Here is a 19,850-nt window from a genome sequence, read left to right on the forward strand (position 1 = left end):
TATGTCATTTGCTATTAAAGGGGTAGTTGACCTTTAAATTAACTTTTAGTATAATGTAGAGAGCAATTTGCAACTGGTCTTTGTTTATTATTTGCGTTTTTTTGAGTTATTTTGTTTTTTTGTTCAGCAGTTCTCCAGTTTGGAGTTTCAGCAGCTATCTGGTTGCTATGGTCCAATTTCACATAGCAACCAGGCAGTGATTGGAAAGAGAGATGGGAATATGAATAGAGGAGGGCCTTAATAGAAAGATAAGTAATAAAAAGTGACCCCTGTTTAAAAACTGGAGTCAGAAGAAGGAGGCTAATAATGAAAAAAGTATTAAAGGTAAAAAATGAAGACCAATTGAAAAGTTGCTAAGAATAGGCAAATTCTATAACATACTAAAAGTTAACCTGAAGGTAAACCACCCTTTTAAAATCTGTATCTGTCTGCCCCTTTCTATTCTCTGCACTGCTGGTTCCGACTCCTGAGTCACAGGCCTGGAACAGAACCAACTTCTGTCAGAACCGGAGCACAGAAAGGGACAGACACTGCTTTAATAACAATTGCACATAGAAATAATTTTAAAAATCAGTGACAATTTTAAAAATAAATGTATATTAGAAAGCAGGTCTGGACTGGGATACAAAATAGTCCCTGGTATTTCCAGTACAGAGGCCCAAACTGCCCCCGCAGGTCCAATAGCGACTGTCTGGCACCTTACAGCAGTAGGTAACATAAAAATAGTTTTTGAAAAGAGTTTCCATTTAATGTTAATCCCTAATAGGAATAAAACTGCAGTAACAGGAGGCAACCCCCAGTGTCAGTATACCCAAAACTTACCTGCTACATTATCATCCTACAATATCGTCCAATACAGTGGAGCGGGGGCGGAGCCACATGGCATGACAGGTGTGGCCAGGATGGCTCCATATCACTTTGGATCTGCATTGGCATCTGATACAGCGCCAACCTGCTCCAGCCCTGGGTTTACTCAAGTACCTTTGTATTTGTATAAGCATATAAGTTCTGTGGGTTAGGGTCGGGTGGGGGTTGAGTTTTTGCTGACCCACACATGACTAATATACATCACTATAGAGCAGCAGTTCTCAACCTGTGGGTCGGGACCCCTTTGGGGGTCGAACGACCCTTTCACAGGGGTCGCCTAAGACCATCGGAAAACACATATTTCCTATGGTCTTAGGAATAATTTTATGGTTGGGGGTCACCACAACATGAGGAACTGTATTAAAGGGTCTCGGCATTAGGAGGGTTGAGAACCACTGCTATAGAGGAAGCAGACCCTATGGATGCTGGGGGCTTAGGAGGCAGTGGGGAGGGTCCCAGAGGACAGTGACCAATAAGCAGATTCATTTCATGATTAGAAACTTGTTCCCAACCTTTAGGGGGGTGTCTAAATTTAATTTGCTCTGGACCCCATAACATCTAGTGACAGGTCAGGACTGGGATTGAAAAAAAAAATACACAGAGGCCCAAACAGCCCAATAAATAGTGAGTGTCTATGGCATCTTACAGCAGCCCCTCTGGCATTTGGCATCTTACAGCAGCCCCTCTGGCATTTGGCATCTTACAGCAGCCCCTCTGGCATTTGGCATCTTACAGCAGCCCCTCTGGCATTTGCCAGTCCGGGCCTGACCATGCCACTGCCTATAGGAAGAATGGCTGCAGAGCTACCATTGCTGAGGGATCTCTCGGTGATGCCAAACACAAGGCTGGTGTTTCTTGTTGCCCAGGCCAATAAAAAGCCTCTACATTTGCTTTACTGTTCTTACTAAACGCCATTGGGCCATTTCCTAGTACAAGTGGGTCTCTCCCTATCAGGGTGAGGGGTAAGTAGATGAGGTTTGACAGAAACACGTGTCTATAAAGTCCTTTTGGACGCCAAGATGGCAATTGGACCGGTACCTGGATCAACTTGGTGCTAAGAGTTAACTTTACCACCCCTGTATTACTTCTTGTTGTAAACTAACTCAGGGTGCACCCAAGCACTTTTGCCATTTACATTTTCTATTTTAAGTGGATTCAGAGATATTAGCAGTTTTAGACTGTTATATACTGCTAGGCAGGCCATTGGCTCAACAACCTTAAAGGGCCAGAGCTTCAGCGACCCCCACTGTCTAGATGGGGTGATAGAGTTAAACTGTGGCTATTGTGCAGTTAGGAGAGTGTCCAGTAGGTGTCAGTGGTGGATAAAAAAAAATAAATCATTAAATAAAATGTAAAAAATAGCAACTTTGGATGCAGCATAAATGGGGACACATTTAAAAGATCCTGTTTGAGCGCAGTGAGAAGCACTGGGCAACTGTAGGCACAAAAAAAAATTAGTTCAATGCAAAGTTCACCAAAAGTGATACCAAATCTTTTGCCTCTGGATGTTGTAGTACTACAACTCCCTGCACCAAATTGTTGCAGGTTTGTTTATTCTACAAGAGCTAGCATTTCATTCTTTATCGCAACCAGTTAAACCTCACTCACAGGCTCCTGTGAAACCCTGCCATCTAGTGGTTCCATGAAGTAATGCCCAACTCCCAGAGAATGTAGAATCAAATATAAGATCTATAATACCCCCTCCACCAAAAAAAAAAAAAAGTGATATACAGCACATACTCCTGGTCAGCAATTGATTCAAACTTGCTCTGATGCAGCCCACAATGGTAGCCGCCAACCCCATTTTTACACATTCGTAAATGAGCCCCTCTCTCTTAAAGATGTTGTTCACCTTTTAGTATCATATAAAGAGTGCTGTTCTGAGATCATTTGCAGTTGGTCTTCATTTTTTTATTATTAGTAGTTTTGTTTTATTATTTTACTTTTTATTCTGCAGCTCTCTAGTTTGGAATTTCAGCAGTTATCTGGTTGCTAGGGTCCAGTTTACCTTAGTAACCAGGGAATGGTTTAAAAGAGTGACTGATATATGAATAGAAGAGGGGCTAAATAGAAAGATAAGTCATAAAAAGCAACAATAACAATAAAATTGTAGCCTCACAGAACAATCATTTTCTGCCGGGGTCAGTGACCCCCATTTGAAAGTGGCAAAGAGTTGACAGCAGAAGGCAGATAACTATCAAAGGTAAAAACTAAAAAACAATTTAAAAGTTGCTTAGAATTAGCCATTCTATAACTTAAAGGTGAACTATCCTTTAAAGATGCAAGGAAACCTGTCACTAGTGGGGTAGGGCTGGGGCATGTGATCATTAAGGAGACCAATCAGGTTATTAGATCTGTAAATGACACATACAGAGTAGAGAGAGCAGTAGGCACAATGACTCCTTTAGGCACAGGGAAAATATTCCTATCTTTTTACACAGCAGGTGGTTTATTGATAGAAGCTAAAATGAGGGGGGGGGGCTAACTGGGCTTGAAATACTTGAGCAGGCTGCTGGCCCCCGCTGATGCCCCAGTCCTTTTGCCCCTTGAGGCCTTCGCCTTCTCACTCTGTTTCCTCACTGGGATTTTCGGGGTGGGCTTTAACTGTTTCCACTCCGCCATCAGTTCCCTCTGCACCTCCTCGGGCAATTGGGAAAAGACATTGACATCAACGCTGTGAGGAAAGGGCGCCCTCTCCTGGTCACCCCCAGCCTTGGCACACTCCATTTCTGCACTCTGCGGGGGGAGCTGCCCACAGGAAGTGGAAGAAGAACAGCATGAATCCATAGGCTCTGCTGTGGTGCCACATCTTTCTGCTGATTGGTCAGTATCATAACTTTGGCCGAATGGATGCATTTCTTGCTTTGGGTCCCAGAGACTCCCAGTAGGTCGAACATCTACTACCCCTTTAGGAAAGTTTGAGGAGGCGCCTTGAGTTGCCTCAGTAGAACCCCGGTTAGTCTGTGAGTGTTCCTTTAACAAGACCCCATCACACTGGCTGGGCAGATCAGCTGCTTTAGCTCTGGAAAAGAAATTCAGGATGCCCTTAGGGGGCGCTGCCTGGCTTTTTGAGGCACTTCTTACTGACGAGGATGATGATGCTGCTGCATGGCGCTGACCCGCAATGATTTCCTGCTGTATCTCTTCAGGCAGCTGGCTGAATACTTCCAGGTCAATGCCCTCAGGAAGGGTCTCCAACATTGTGTGATGATTGGTCGGTACAGGGGCGGTGGGCTGGCCTACAGTCTGTGGCGCTGTATGAGGGGCCGAAGAATTCTCCTTAAGGGGGAAACTTTCTGCTGTGTGTTGTTCAGCTTCCTAATGGGATAAAAACAGGATTTTATACAAAGAGTTTATGAACTTGTGATTATTTTATAATTCATTTTGGACCTAAGGTACTGACTAGGTCACAAAATGGGTGCCTAATTGCTCTGGTTCGGCAGGTGGTGGGTCCAGATACTGTTAGTTCTGGACTTGCTGACCTAAGCGCAAGTATCTTTCAAGGGTCCCTCCCCCTTGGTGACATCAGTAGTGTGTCCCCTCCCCCCAGCAGGTTCTGGTCATAGACAGATTTGGATGCAGATCTGGACTGGAATTCAAAATATACCCTGGTATTTCCAGTACACAGAGGCCCAAACAGCCCCCTGGTTAGAAACCCAAAAGCAATTACCGTAGATCCCTTAAGTGGAGTCGCTGCCGCCGGTGGTGCCTTTCGAGTTAAATAAAAGCCAATGGAGCTGCGGGTGGAGTTGGAGGCCTTCAGGTTGGAGAAGCAAACGTTAAGGAGCGTCAGGTGAAACTGCATCTTCACGTCGATCATCTTCTCAAAGAGCCTCATTAGTAATTCCATCAGGGCGGGAACGGCCTGGCACTCTGCGCCAAACAGCGAACAGAAGGCATTTATTAGGGAAAACTGGCAAAGAGTAAACCCCCATATGCAATAAAGGGCACTAAGTTTGCCCAGAAGCAGTAACCCATAGCGACCAATAAGAAGTGTGCTTTCAAAAATGTAACCAGTAAATGCCACCTGCTGATTGGTTGCTATGGGTTATTGGCACAGTGGCACATTGTATCCTGCCTATAGCCAAAGGCTGGCACAGTGGCATGTATCCTGCCTAGAGAATCTCCTTCTCTTAGAGAGATACAAAAGAAAAATAATCAAAGAAGGTAAAGTGCCCCTTTTGCCCCTCCACAATTGTTAGGCTGTTACATGGTTTCACCTGCGCCAATATTCTGGCTGATATGCGCTGGAATAGGGCACTGGCGGCTTTCTCGGTTGAACCACTTGTTGCTTGGAGAGAACTGGCGTATAGTGAGCCGCAGCGTGTGGGGGATCCTTCCATCCTTGGAGATCCTAAGGGAATAAATGGCAGCGCTGTCAGATTTATTTAGAAAGAAGGGAGACTAAATGGTTGCAATGGGGAAATGCACTGCCCAAAATGCTTTGTATTAGATCTGTTCCTTTAAAGGGGCTGTTCAAGTTTCAATTAACTTTTAGTATGATGTACGAGTGCTACTCGTTAACCTAAATTTTTTTTATATATTAAAACGGACATACACCTTAACATATAACAATGCAAAACTGCTTCTGCTTCTCTGAGCACTTGTGCAATATACATTATGTTTTTCCTAAGATTTAATCCCACAATTCCCTGCACACGTGATGTCAATAAGGAAAGGAACATCACAGGGCAATGCATTGTGGGTTATGTAGTCCCTGCATGCTGTCTGTAAGCTGTGGGGAAGTTGTTACAATTTGTAACATCAGTGTTTTAGTCCCTCCTCCCCTGCCAGGATTTCAAATGATGCAGAAAGAGAAGAACTGTTTTGCAGCTGGATTTCAGCATATAAAAATGGGATTTATTCCTACTTATTGAAGGAACAGATTACAGTGACAGGTATATTCTCAGATTGTAAGCTCTACGGGGCAGGGACCTCCTTCCTACTGTGTCTCATACCACATGGCACTTATATATATATATATATATATGTATACATATATGTATTTATTGTATTTATTTATTATATCACTTGTCCCCCCTGTGTGTAATTTTGTATTCTGTAAGATTGTACAGCGCTGCGTACCCTTGTGGCGCTTTATAAATAAAGTTATACATACATACATATTAGGGGTTCACCTTCATTAAGTACTCACCTAACTAACAGATTCCTCAGTCTTTCTTCCATTTTGATCTTCACTTCACTCACTGTGGAACATTTTTTGAAGGAATCTTCATCACTTATGGACTGAAAAACAAGAAGCAGAAAATAGTCTTTATACACTCAGAGAAATAAAACCCTTTCTATAAATTGTGTTTGTTTACTATTTTGTCCCACTCTCCCTTCCTATAATAAGGAACGTCCTTAATGTAATTACACAGAGTAATGCAATTATGCACACAGACGGGCTGCAAAGTATCACTCCCAGTTATTTAGCTTTGGGCTGGCTCAGTTAGCTGCTGCCCAATACAGGCCCAATCCAAATTATGATGAATGGACTCTGGATACAAATCAAAGGGGGGCTGCAGAGAAAGCACCTTCTCCAGCAGCCCTATCCCCCTTTATAAGGGGGATAGTATGGTCTCTCATAGCCACCCTCAGGTACCTCCATCTCTGCAAACTGTTTGGCTATCCAATCACAGCACAGATAGCTTTAAAGGAGAAGGAAAGTCATTTTGGCATTTTACTGCCAATAGATTCACCACATCAGTGCCACCTAGAACACTATATTTATTCTGCAGAAAGCTTTACTATATCCGAGTAAGAGCCCTAAAAGCTCCCTCTGACAGCAGCTGCCATTTTAGCTTGGTCTTGGTAGCTTCCTGCTGCAGTTATAGCCGTCAGAATCTCAGATCACACATTCTTAAGGGTGGGGGAAGTGAGGTCTAATGCATTCTTATGGGAGGGGGAGCGGGAGCACGAGAAGGGAGGGGGAGAGAACTGAGCAGACTCAAGCCCCAAACCTGAAGGAGCCCTAAAAGAGAGGAAGTCTGATGCCAAAGAACATGTTCCCAAAAAAGGGGACAAGAAATCCTGTGTTTCTTTTGATAGAGGACTCAGTGCAGCGTTTCTGTGAGTGCTTATGGCTGTATTTACATAGACCTTTCTGATAAAGCTTACTGAGTTTTTGCCTTTCCTTCTCCTTAACAGGATTGGACATGTCCCTAAAGGTGGCCATACACTGTGCGATATCGGGCTAATTCGATCTAATTAAAAAGGAGGGTATATGGGCCATTGGACCATATCAGCAAGACCTAAATCTGAGGGGAAAATCAAACCTGCCCCATCGAGATCTGGCCAATTTTATGCCAGATATCGGTTAGGCAGGCTCGTCGGGGGTGCCCATAAATGGGCAAATAAGCTGCTGAATCAGCATTTGGAATCTGCCCATGTATGGTCACCTTTACTGACAGCATACTGCATATTACCTGTCCCTACCTGGGGAGGCCCAGACGGCACTACAGCTGAATCGTCTTCTCCGCGGCTCAGCATCTGGATTCGGTGAGCGACTGAACTACCAAACTCCTTTTCTAGCAATGTAATAGGGCAGGCCTGCAAGTCACTGATTCTGCTCAGGCCGAGGGATTCAAGGCGCTTACTGGTTTTGTAGCCAATCCCTGCAGGAGAAGCAAGGCATGGTAAGCAACGCGAGCCACCTCCTTATGCACGTACAAAAGGTCCAGATTTAGGTTTATGATCAGCAGGCAAGAAAGTTGTCCTACAAATCCAGTCAAAGGGGGGGGGGGGGAGTCAAATATATTAAAAAGTAAAGCAATTTTCACATATTATAACAAAGAGACTTATGAAAATGGAGGAGCTCCTATTAAAAGCTTTGTCACATGTGATACATATGGAAGCCAAATCCAGTGCCGTAGAATTGCACAACTGTACTACAGGTGATATATGAACAACCACTAGATGGCAGCGACGCACAGACACTCGGAGTATATTTACCTTCTACATGTGTTATTGACGCTGCAAAAATGAGACCTTTGGCCAATTCTTTCACTGACTAAATAAATTCTAAACTGCAATTTTTCAAGTGAAAGAAAAAAAAAAAGCTTGTGGTTGCCAGGGTCACTGACCCCGCCAATCCAAAAACCAATGGACCCTAACGGTGAGGGTTCATTTTCACGGTCATTCTTATTTTTAGTTGTTATTTTGATCTTATCTTCTGAATTCCAAACTGTTACTTGGTCACTAGGGCAGTGAAGACCTAGCAACCAGATAGCAGTTGAAATTGCAAGCCTGAGAGTATTTCCAAAACTGTATCCCTTTATTTTCAAAATGGCACCCCAGCAGATACCTTCACGTACCAGGGATTTGTTTGACATGATCCAGACTGTTGATCAGGTGACTGTGACTCTCGTGGAGCAGCGCAGTTTGCTGGTTTGGTTTGTGTGTCCCAGAAACCAATTTGGCCAAAAGCTTATTGGAGGCGGTTCCAGCGCACCCAGTGAGACCCAGTCTGTTGTACAACGCTGCTCTGATTTCTGACGCGATGTGAGAGCCTGCCGCGATCCTCACGTGAGCCCAGTTGTTTACATTCATCTCTATGGCAAAATGTATGTACATAGGTATGCACAGTAATGACTTGCCTGGGCAGAACCAGCACCAACAGCACTACTGTTACCTACAGGGGAGTATGTATTTGTACCTGTAATATTGGTGTGTAGGCGCCAGTGCATTGTGCCTGAGTCTGAGCTTTTAGCCAGCGCTACACATTAGAACTGCTTTCAGCTAACCTATTGTTTCTCCTACTCCCATGTAACTGGAGGAGTCCCAAGCCGGACTTGGATTTCTTACTATTGAGTGCTATTCTGATACCTACTGGGAGCTGCTATCTTGCTCCCTTCCCATTGTTCTGCTGATCGGCTGCTGGGGGTGAGGGGGGGGGGGGGTTATCACTCCAACTTGCAGCGCAGCAGTAAAGTGTGCCTGAGTTTGAGCTTTCAGAAGGAGCCGGCGCTACACATTAGAACTGCTTTCAGCTAACCTATTGTTTCTCCTACTCCCATGTAACTGGAGGAGTCCCAAGGTGGACTTGGATTTCTTACTATTGAGTGCTATTCTGATACCTACTGGGAGCTGCTATCTTGCTCCCTTCCCATTGTTCTGCTGATCGGCTGCTGGGAGTGGGGGGGGGGGGATATCACTCCAACTTGCAGCGCAGCAGTAAGGTGTGACTGAAGTTTATCAGAGCACAGGTCACATGGCTGTGCCACACTGGGAAATTAAAAATATGGCTAGCCCCATGCGACATTTTAAATTTAAACATAAAAGAAAAATCTAGCCTGTAGCAGGCAGAATAGTACACCCAGTGTATGAGCTGCTTGCAGTGACTTACTCTGATCGCTGTACACATGGCCGCACACCCCAGGGTTCCTGCCATTCCCACGCTCCTCCTGTAACTTCTTATCCACCAGCTCGGTCACATCAATATAGTTTTCATCAAACCCGAGTCGTTCAACCTGGGGGCTGAACTCCTCCAGCAGTTCTACCGGGGATAGAGAGAAGCCCATCAGCCCGAGGCACCCAAGTGCCAACCCCAGCACTGGCACCGCCCCACAACCTGCTCATGTAGGGGATCCAAGGGGCAAGCAGCTACTGAGGGTGAGCACTAAAGCAGGTTCTACATCAATTAGATATTAATAAGTCCTATATACTGATTTATTATCTAATATTTGCTATGTATGGTCATACTGGCTGAGCATGATGGGTACTGTGATACCTACGCTGGGAATGATGGGTAGTGTTATACCTACGCTGGCTGAGCATGATGGGTACTGTCACAGCAGCTGGACAGCTGCGTCGATTTATGCCTCTAGCTCTTTGCTGCAATATGTAATAACCTTATACCATAAATACATTTAACAGTTTAATCGGCTTTCTCTTGTGCTATACCGTCCCCTGCTGCACCTCAAGCCTGACTGTGGCTACAATTAACTTCATCCCTGCTCTTTATGTAACATAACTATTAGCAAACTGGTAAATCAACAGTCTAACAACGTAATTGTGAAGGAATGACCCTTTCCCTGCTACATAAATCCCAGGTATAGTTCTGGCTTTGCACCATCCCAGCACATAGTGAGAATGAATGGACCGGTACCGGTAGCTCTGTAAGACATCTCTCTGTAGGGCGTCAGATCTTCCCCACTAACCAGCACTAACTGCGGGCATTTCTCTCTCGCATCTTTGATCAGCATCAGCTTTGTCACCCCAAACTTTCGGGCTTCGTAATTGCACGTGACCACAATATATTTCTGCTGAATCCCTGTAACATCAAAATACAGACTGTAAGTTTCATTTCAAACAGTAATAGCTCTCTGCAGTATGTGTGGTCGGTCTGCGCTGTGAGCATTCCGCTATTAACCACATTCATGTAACAACATATACTGCAGCGCTGCACATGTATTAGAATGGCTACCTCTCCTGTAAATTAGATATCAGAAATTTCAGAAAGGTTATGGAGGTCAAGGAAAGTATATTATAAGGGATAATGTACCCCCTACTGTAAATGATAAGGATATTAGCAGTCACTGAGGGGTTCTGTGCCCATATAAAGGCACGAGGCTGCAGGCTGAGTTATACAGGGAACTCTGAGTATCACTCATGTATTATAAGGGATAATGTACCCCCTACTGTAAATGATAAGGATATTAGCAGTCACTGAGGGGTTCTGTGCCCATATAAAGGCACAAGGCTGCAGGCTGAGTTATACAGGGAACTCTGAGTATCACTCATGTATTATAAGGGATAATGTACCCCCTACTGTAAATGATAAGGATATTAGCAGTCACTGAGGGGTTCTGTGCCCATATAAAGGCACAAGGCTGCAGGCTGAGTTATACAGGGAACTCTGAGTATCACTCATGTATTATAAGGGATAATGTACCCCCTACTGTAAATGATAAGGATATTAGCAGTCACTGAGGGGTTCTGTGCCCATATAAAGGCACAAGGCTGCAGGCTGAGTTATACAGGGAACTCTTTTTCTTCTAGTATTTGTTTTTTTTTATTATAACAGTTTTATAATATAGCAATTAAAACAGTTTATAGTATAATATAGCAATTACAATAGCTTTGTATATAATGAGAGCAAAAGCAACATATGAGGTCAGCTTCAATTAAATTCCAGTACATTTCAGTGGTGATTCCTGTTAGCTATAAATCGTGAGTGTGTTCAAGTAAGTTGTGTATTCATACTTGGATGCTCATTTTATTAAATGTCTTGGGTAAACTTAAACAGTGTTAGTATGAATGAATTAGCACCAAAATGATAGAAAAATGGTAAACAATATATTGTGCATGATCTCAATTACATTGCCAACAAGGTGGATTCATACCTGATGATCAAGTATTTCAGTACAGTTCTAGTACAGAGGAACGTGATTGTTATTACTATAGTGCCAAATGATAGATTGTTATAACCTGTTGCCTGTTTATGGCTTCCACAGAGGGCTGCATCTGGCACCCTAATCATTATATAAACGGAACCACCGTTTAGAAGAAAGGAGGTTCTGTTTAAATATTGGGAAAGGGTTTGTTACAGTGAGAGCTGTGAGGTTGAGTTATTCCCCCCTGAACCAGTCGTACTGGCTGATACATTATATAGGTACAAGAAGGGGCTGGATGGCTTCTTAGCAAGTGAGGGAATACAGGCACTGGTCTGATCTTGGGGGCCATCTTGGAGTCGGGAAGGAATTTTTTCCCCTCTGCGGCAAATTAGAGAGGCTTCAGATGGGGTTTTTGCCTTCCTCTGGATCAACTAGTAGTTAGGCAGGTTATATATAGGCATTATGATTGAACGTGATGGACGTGTGTCTTTTTTCAACCCAACTTACTATGTTACTATGTTAATCCCTCCCTCAATATTTCAGATAACTGGCACGCTATAAGAGATAGACAGCACTGTGATAATTTGGAACATAAAGTTTTAATTAAAAGAAAGCAAGAATGAAGCAATAAAGACACAGCTGCCTAGTGTTGTACAATTCCTTTTTCTACCTGAAAGTAAATGTTAATGTTAAAGTGAACGTTCCTTGTAAAAGACATTTCAGTCTGTGATTGTTTTCCCTTTCCAGAAATCACTTACCTAGGGGTTTATTCCTCAGTTCTGGGTTTCGGATCATTTCAACCTGTGCATAGAAGCAATCCATGTCTATGTGCACAATTACTCGGCTTGCACTGGTGCCCGATCTCCCCACACTCTTGGGACCTGTGAAAAAAGTATATTATTATTGTTATTATTAATAATAATTGTGAATATGAAGAGTGGGGAGGGGCTGACAAATATTGTAGGGGAACGGAACTCACAAAGCAATTAGGGGTGCAAGGAATCCTCTATTTTATGTTCTGGCCAAACCCTGAATCTTTTTTGAAAGATTTGTCCAAAAACCGAACCAGATACTGATTTTCATATGCATATTAGCATTTCCAGTCAGCTGAAATAGACAGCAGGTGGCGCTGTTGTTTTACGGTCATTATTAGTGCACAAAAACACAAACATCTTGAAAACTAGAAAATAAAATAACGTTATTGCAAAAGTGCTCAGCAGAGCATTTTTCAGGTAAATGAGTCCTTTAAAGGGGATGTAAACCCTGCTGCACTGCTCAATCAAACTTTACTCAGTTGTTGCTGGACTACAAATCCTAGAATAATGTAACATATAATAAAGGTATTCTAGGAGCTGTAGTCCAGCAACATCCAGGTTGTATTACACTATTGCACAATAAAGCTTTTCCTAAACTTTTCCCCAAATCTCCCCAGCCAGCGACTGCTTTAAAAAGAAAAAATCCTCCAATGAGAATCCCAGCTGATCTGTGTAAATCCGGCTCCCTGTTCTCTGTTCCTGCAATTGGAGTTGGGAGCAATAAGCACAGTTTCCCAGCACTGAACAAGTCTGTCCCTTTATCCCCATGTCTGATTCCTGTGTCATTTAATAAAGTCAAAAAGTGACATAATTATCTCTCTATGTGTAAAATAACAGCAAGATGCCTGACAGTGCTGGGAATCAGCATTCTCATTGGTCAATTCTTTTGCATAATGTATAATAACGTTTTTTATCAATAGAATTCTCATTGGTGAATTTTCTTGCATCTATAATTGTTTGTTTGGTAATTTCTATCATGGCTGGATTTACAACTCCCTTAACTTAATTAACTAACCCCATTATAACCAAGCAGGTTGCCAAACAAATTGCTCCTCTAGCGGTTAATTATCACAACTACTGAATGGTTGCTATGGGTTACCCAAATGGAGTAAAATGTAGAAAAAGGCCTGTTTTCTGAACTGTCCCCTAGGCCTTTGGCAAGGAGTGGGGATACCATGCCATACGTGGAAGGTTACAGGTAGTAAACCACTTACAACAATGAATGAATGAATAATCTTTGTCATTATCACTTGGACAACAAAATTGCAAACAATCAACTCAAAGCAATGCAAAAGCACTATACAAAAATAACACACCAAGAACAAATATCCACAAATGCACTAACAATTTAACATGCAATTTAACAATTCTCTCTACTTCGAATCGAGAGCCATAATCGCTTTAGATAAAAACCATTTTTCAAGCGATTTGTCCTTGCTCTCATTACCCTATATCTCTTGCCTGATGGCAAAACCTGAAAAAAGGAGTGACTGGGATGTGATGGATCTTGTATATTATCCAAAGCTTTTTTTCTGGCATCGGGAATTGTAAATTTGTTCCAGGGAAGGTAAAGGGAAGCCCACTATTTTCTCTGCTGCCCTAATAATTCTATGGAGTGCCTTTGCATCTGATAAGGTACAGCTGCCATACCACACAGAGTCCATATGTGAGTACACTCGTGATGGAACAATGGTAAAAGGCAAGAAGTAAATTCCTAGGGAGACAGTTCTAAGAATTCGCAAAAAATACAGTCTCTGCTGCACCTTCCCCGGCAGCACCCTAGTATTGGCCCTCCAAGACAGCTCCTCCTCCAATTCAATACCTAGGAACCTAAATTCCAAAACCCTCTCCACACATACCCCAGAAATCTTAAGCGGCTGAATATCAGTTTTATTTCTCCTGAAGTCAACCACCAACTCCTTTGTCTTTGAGGTATTAAGTTGCAAGTTGTTTACACTGCACCACTCTGACAGCCGCTCTACCTCATTCCTATGCCATCTCACTCTCCCTGCCTGAGATGAGTCCAATTACCGTTGTATCATCTGCAAACGTAATGATCTTATTACTGAGGTGAGTAGGAACACAGTTATATGTGTAGAGGGGTATAGAGGAGCGGACTTAGCACACAGCCCTGTGGCGAGCCGGTATTCAGCCTGAAGATCTAAGAATCCAACCTGACCCTCTGAGACCAACCAGTTAAAAAATCCAGTATCCAACTGCAAGTAGATAATGGAAGTCCCAAGTATACCAATTTAGACACCAATCATCGCGGGAGAGTATTGAATGCTGAACTGCAATCCACAAAAAGCAATCTAGCGTAACTCCCCCGCTGTTCCAGATGACTCAAAGCAATATGAAGGGCTATAGCCACCGCATCCTCTGTAGATCTCTTTGCCTTATACACAAATTGAAAGGGATCTAAGTCTACTGGTAAACAAGCAATAATATGACTCTGCATCAGTTTCCCAAAGCACTTCATGATGACCGATGTAAGTGCCACTGGACGAAAATCATTCAAACGTAATGGGCTTTTTAGGCAGTGGAACAATAATGGACGACTTAAGTTCATGATGGAACCATAGCCTGAGACCAATTAAATTCCTAGTAAAATCCAAGTAAGGACTCGGGCCAATTGGTCCGCACAATCCTTCAGCACCCATCCAGCCACACCATCAGGCCCCACGGCTTTCCTTGGATTCACCCTCCTCAACACCCACCACAACAACCTGTTTTCCAGTGATACTTTTGTGATAAACTGAGAAACCCATAAACAAGTCATTTTCTAATTCAAACTGTCCCGCCCAGAATTCAAGAAAAGAAAGGTTTTGGGCATTGGGAAACCCTGTCCCGCCCAGAATTCAAGAAAAGAAAGGTTTTGGGCATTGGGAAACCCTGTCCCGCCCAGAATTCACAAAAAGAAAGGTTTTGGGGGTCACTCTGTATGAGAGGATTAGAGAACAATCTCGGCGCCGGTTCTGATCTAATTTCCTATTGGAATTCATAAGGCAGAACCATTCATTCATTCAAAGGCCAAAATCAAAGGTGCTGCTGGCCGAGATAAAGAATAACCGCGGCGCTGTAGCCTTCGCCCTGTGGCCCCCACCGACCCAGTCCGCTCACTCCACTCCATCACGGGCGCAAGGAGGAAGGGGGGTACATGGTGGGGGGAGGGGTTTGATGGCACAACTGGGGTGGGGGGGGACCCCCAGGCATCAACCCCGGCCTTTGCCTGCTGCTGCCCATAACTTTACCAGGTTTCATCACACCAAGGCCCCACAAAAACACCTGCGCACAATGTTACCTGCCACTAGAACCCCCCAATGCCCTGCAGCACCCACAGACTTCCTAATGCCAGCCTCGCCCATTATTAACTATATATACAGTTATATGCACAAGCAGAACAAGCAGTGCAGAGACTGTAAGTAGCCAGATACCCCATTTACAAATAACTCTAAAGCCACTGGAACAGAATACAGAGATTTGGAAGTCGCTTAGAAACACAGATGTGCAGCCATGCTATCTGCCCCTGACTATAGGGCTCATTGCCATGTTACACATGAGGTGCCACCCCCACCCCTGTCTCTATGCCAACACTGAGAGGAGATAGGAGGCCTTTGCTGCTGTAGGAGCATTGGGCATGGGGAAGACCCCTTGTTATTTACATGGTACTTCCACACCGACACGGCTTGGGCTCTCAGCTTTGCACAACCAGCCCGCTTCCTCCTCCTCCTCCTCTTCAGCCTCATCCTCACTGCCCCCTGGGGAGCCCATCGAGCCCAAAACCCAGCACCTTCCTCACACACAGAGCAAGGGATATGGGCGGGTCTTGAGCTAGCAGTGCGGCTCTGCGATAGGAGTAAATTACAAGGGGAGGGACACAAGCCAGCAGTGCGGCTCTGCGATAGGAGGAAAGTACAAGGAGCGGGTCTTGAGCCAGCAGTGTGGCTCTGCGATAGGAGGAAAGTACAAGGGGCGGGTCTTGAGCCAGCAGTGTGGCTCTGCGATAGGAGGAAAGAACAAGGTGAGGCACAAGCCAGCAGTGCGGCTCTGCGATAGGAGGAAAGTAGAAGGGAAGGGGCACAAGCCAGCAGCAGTGCGGTTCTGCGATTGGATGAAAGTACAAGGGGAGGTACAAGCCAGTAGTAAGTCTCTGCGATAGGAGGAAAGTACAAGGGGCGGCACAAGCCAGTAGTAAGTCTCTGCGATAGCAGGAAAGTACAAGGGGGGAAACACAATCCAGCAGTGCGGCTCTGCGATAGGAGGAAAGTACAAGGGGAGGCACAAGCCAGCAGTGCGGCTCTGCGATAGGAGGAAATTACAAGGGGAGGGACACAATCCAGCAAAGCGGCTCTGCGATAGGAGAAAAGTACAAGGGGAGGCACAAGCCAGCAGTGCGGCTCTGCGATAGGAGGAAAGGGGAGGGCGGTGCTAATGCCAGCTGCGTGTCTGTCGGGCAGCTGTAGGCGCAGTGTCAGATATAGTGCAGTGAGACAGCATGGCCCAGTTTGGTGCATATACTATTTCTTTCTGGTTATTCAGTGGGAGCTGCCATGCAGCTTGCTTCCAGTGTTCCCTCCCCCAGACACAAATGGCTCTGCTCCCAGAGTAGCTCACCCATATACAACCCACTCCCTTCAGCCTTTGTTGTGACTGTTTTCTTAGCAGGAGGGGATATCTGCTTTATCGGATGTGATTAAGGCAAAATAAAAGGATGGGTTGCGCTTGTATAGATAAAGCTGGTGTGTGAGAAAGACGCTCTTTACAGGCGTTTCAGTAGGGGCCGGTGGTTGTTTCCATTGCAGAACCTGTTTTTGGTGAGATAAGGCCCCACCCAAACCGCACAACGCCCATTTATGTGCCACGTTCCTTCTATCCTGTACCTACTGCTGCACCCAGGCCGGCTGCCAATAAAGCCAGAGAGCGCTCTGAGCAAAGTTTAATCTGGAAATGCTGCACCCTTTCCTTGAAATGCTCCCCTTGTGCGGCCGGCAGTGCCAAGCCTTTGCCTTATACGCTCCCCGTGGCTGCCCTGCCTCAGTGTGTGGGAGAAGGAATCATTAGACTGGGAGTGGGTAGGCACCCCAGATACATGCTATCAGAGAGACAAGGCCAATGTGTAATGTTTTAGCCCAGGGGTGGGCAAACCTTTTGGCTCAGGGGCCACATTGACTTACAGACGGGCCGGGCCAGCGTTGCGCCGTTTCCACTCGTCAGTCCCCAGATGCCAAGTCTCGCGTGATGGGACATGCGGAGTTGGCGGACCAGATTAAAAAGACCAACGGGCCATAGTTTGCCCACCCCCATGTTAGCCTATATCAGCTAGTGAAGAAATGCCGCGTACCCCTCAGTACCGTCACACAACAGATGGTTCCATTTACGGAAATGGTATTTGGCACCGAGAAAGTTATCGGCCTTAAAATACCCCACTAGTGAAGCACAACGTGTACCGCTGGGCAAGGAACAAGTCATGAACCACAATGGCACAGTACTGTTATACTGGCCTTCAGGGCAAGTGGGGAAATGGGCGGAGTAAGTGGGCAAATAGGCAGAGTAAGCATGGAAGTGGGCGGGGTATAGGTGTGCCTGGGGCATGGCTATTTGTGGTTACAACACCAAAGGAACTCACCAAATCCCAATCTGAGCCTCACTGTGTTTATTCTGTGTGAATTTCCCTTCCCATAAAGTCTCTTATGTTCTGGCACTTTTCACTTGGCGGCTCTGTTCCAGTTTTCCTGTATGGCTTCTAAACTATTTAGCAAAATGTAAAAGCCAAAAAACATACATGATATAATAGTGGCCGGCCAGCCTTCTAGGGAAACTCTCTCAAATAACTAGGGATGCACCGAACCCACTTTTTTGGGTGTGGCCGAACCACCGAACCCACCCTTATGGATTCTGCTGAATGAGAAGGGTTAAAAGTTGCAGCGCGTGGAGAAAATGTTTCCCCCCCATTTTCCAGATTCATACTCTCTACTTATTAAACAGTCCCCCTAGTTATACAGGTCTTGGTGTAAGCAGTGGGCTTTAACCCTGCATGTTTTGTTCACACAATCAGGGTCGGACTGGGGGGTGGACGTTGGGTGGGGGGCCCTGCGAGGAGGGCCCCTACGGGGGAGGGGGGTGCGGTGCGGGCAGGGGGAGGGCAGTTAAGGGACGGGTCTGGGCCGCCGGGGCCCATCGAGATTTTTCCTGGTATGCCGGTGGCCCAGTCCGACCCTGCACACAATTAGGACACACCAAACTCTTGTCTCTCTACACAAGAGACTAGAAAGGAACTCCCTCCTACAAGAGGGAGAGGAGAGCCTAGTACCTAGGGAGTCGGCCTTCAGTGGGAAATTACCTCCTGGGTGGCTCCTTGTGACCGTGGACAAGTCACTAAACCTCCCAGTGTCCTGGCACAACAAGCTTGCCTAGAAATGGGCACAAATCCTGTTTTTTACATTTTCAAGGGCAGCTAATGATTTATGATACCAGCTATCAAATTGCCCACCATAATTATGGTGGGTTTTCCTGTCACGGTTAGTGGAATTGTGCTGTCTATGGCGGCTGAAAGCAACTGGCACAGGAAAAATCAGTTTTTTATTACTGGCAATAATAAGTTGGCACACTTTGCTGATGCTTGTGATATTACTTGGGGAAATAATTACGTTCAAAAGTTCATTGCCATTCAGTAATCTGAAAGTGAGCGCTGAATGTTAACAGAACGTCAGCACTTTGCTACTCAGATTCTTAATTTTTATCAGAGAAGGGCCCCTTTTCAGGACTGGGATTAATGTAGGAGCATGTTCCTTACAAGAGAAAATTTATATGCGCTATTTTCATTCAGGGTCTGTGGATGCCACATGTTTTGGTATAACCAAATATTTAGCTGTTTTAAATTCATGTGAATATTTTTTTTTAAAAAAATATGTGGTTTTCTGGGGGTCTATGTACAGGTAGGGGTCTTACAACCAGGCCTGGACTGGGATTCAAAATAGGCCCTGGCATTTCTAGGGCACAGAGGCCCAAACAGCCCCCCAGCAGCCCATTAAATAGTGACTGTCTATGCAGGGCCGGATTTCTCTCCGGTGCGCCCCGAGGCCGCCCCTGTGGGAGTCCCCCATGCGCATGCGCGAACGCGCCCCCAATGCGCATGCGCAAAGCGCCAGCTCCCCATTGCGCATGCGCGAACGCTCTTTTTAACTCCCATACGGAGCAGTGGGGAGAGGTCCCGACTGCTCCGTATGGGAGCAAAATTAAAAAATGTTCTTGCGGCGGGGCGGCATGCCGCCCCTAAACTTCTGCCGCCCTAGGCCCGGGCCTTTGTGGCCTCTCCACAAATCCGGGCCTGTGTCTATGGCACCTTCAGGGCCGGAACTAGGGGTAGGCAGAAGAGGCAGCTGCCTAGGGGGCAATGATTGAGGGGCGCCAGGCAGGTACCTCTCCTGCCTACCCCTAGTGCTACTTTGTCATTGCCTCCGCCGCTTGTCATTAGCGGCGGAGGCAATGACCGATCTTATCGCTCCGCCCCCCCTGCACCTTCTCCTGTGCTTTGGCACGCATGCGCCGTTTGGGGGGCGGGGAGGTGGGCGGAGTTGGCTGACTGGGTTGCCTAGGGCGCCCGGTCGGCTTGGCCCGCCCCTGGGCACCTTGCAGCCCCCCTGGCATTCCCAGTACCCAGAGGCACAAACAGCCCCCCCAGCCCAATAAATAGTGACTGTCTGTGGCACCTTACAGCCCCCCTGGCATTCCCAGTACCCAGAGGCACAAACAGCCCCCCCAGCCCAATAAATAGTGACTGTCTGTGGCACCTTACAGCCCCCCTGGCATTCCCAGTACCCAGAGGCACAAA

General features: G+C 45.6%; 1 protein-coding gene across 3 annotated transcripts; it reads right to left on the reverse strand.

Annotated features, from left to right (window-relative positions):
* Positions 1–1,927: 1,927 nt before the first annotated feature.
* On the reverse strand, positions 1,928–15,830 carry poli (polymerase (DNA directed) iota). Of its 3 annotated transcripts, none has more exons than XM_031900939.1 (10): positions 15,594–15,668; positions 11,963–12,085; positions 9,977–10,141; positions 9,215–9,364; positions 8,184–8,420; positions 7,306–7,484; positions 6,023–6,114; positions 5,088–5,221; positions 4,538–4,740; positions 1,928–4,185 (listed from the first exon to the last, which is right to left on the reverse strand). In XM_031900939.1, the coding sequence occupies exons 1-10, from the start codon at positions 15,649–15,651 to the stop codon at positions 3,349–3,351; spliced, it is 2,178 nt and encodes a 725-aa protein (XP_031756799.1). In that variant the 5' UTR covers positions 15,652–15,668; the 3' UTR covers positions 1,928–3,348.
* Positions 15,831–19,850: the final 4,020 nt, after the last annotated feature.

The sequence above is a fragment of the Xenopus tropicalis genome, chromosome 1, assembly GCF_000004195.4.
Source record: "Xenopus tropicalis strain Nigerian chromosome 1, UCB_Xtro_10.0, whole genome shotgun sequence".
Taxonomy (NCBI): Eukaryota; Metazoa; Chordata; class Amphibia; order Anura; family Pipidae; genus Xenopus; species Xenopus tropicalis.

Coding starts and splice junctions, on each gene's coding strand:
- poli (XM_031900939.1), bottom strand. CDS start 15,651: ATGCTCCTACAGCAGCAAAGGCCTCCTATCTCCTCTCAGTGTTGGCAT. Junction 6,115..7,305: donor TGCCGTCTGGGCCTCCCCAG/GTAGGGACAGGT, acceptor CTTGTTTTTCAG/TCCATAAGTGATGAAGATTC. Junction 4,186..4,537: donor CTCCACTTAAGGGATCTACG/GTAATTGCTTTT, acceptor TTATCCCATTAG/GAAGCTGAACAACACACAGC.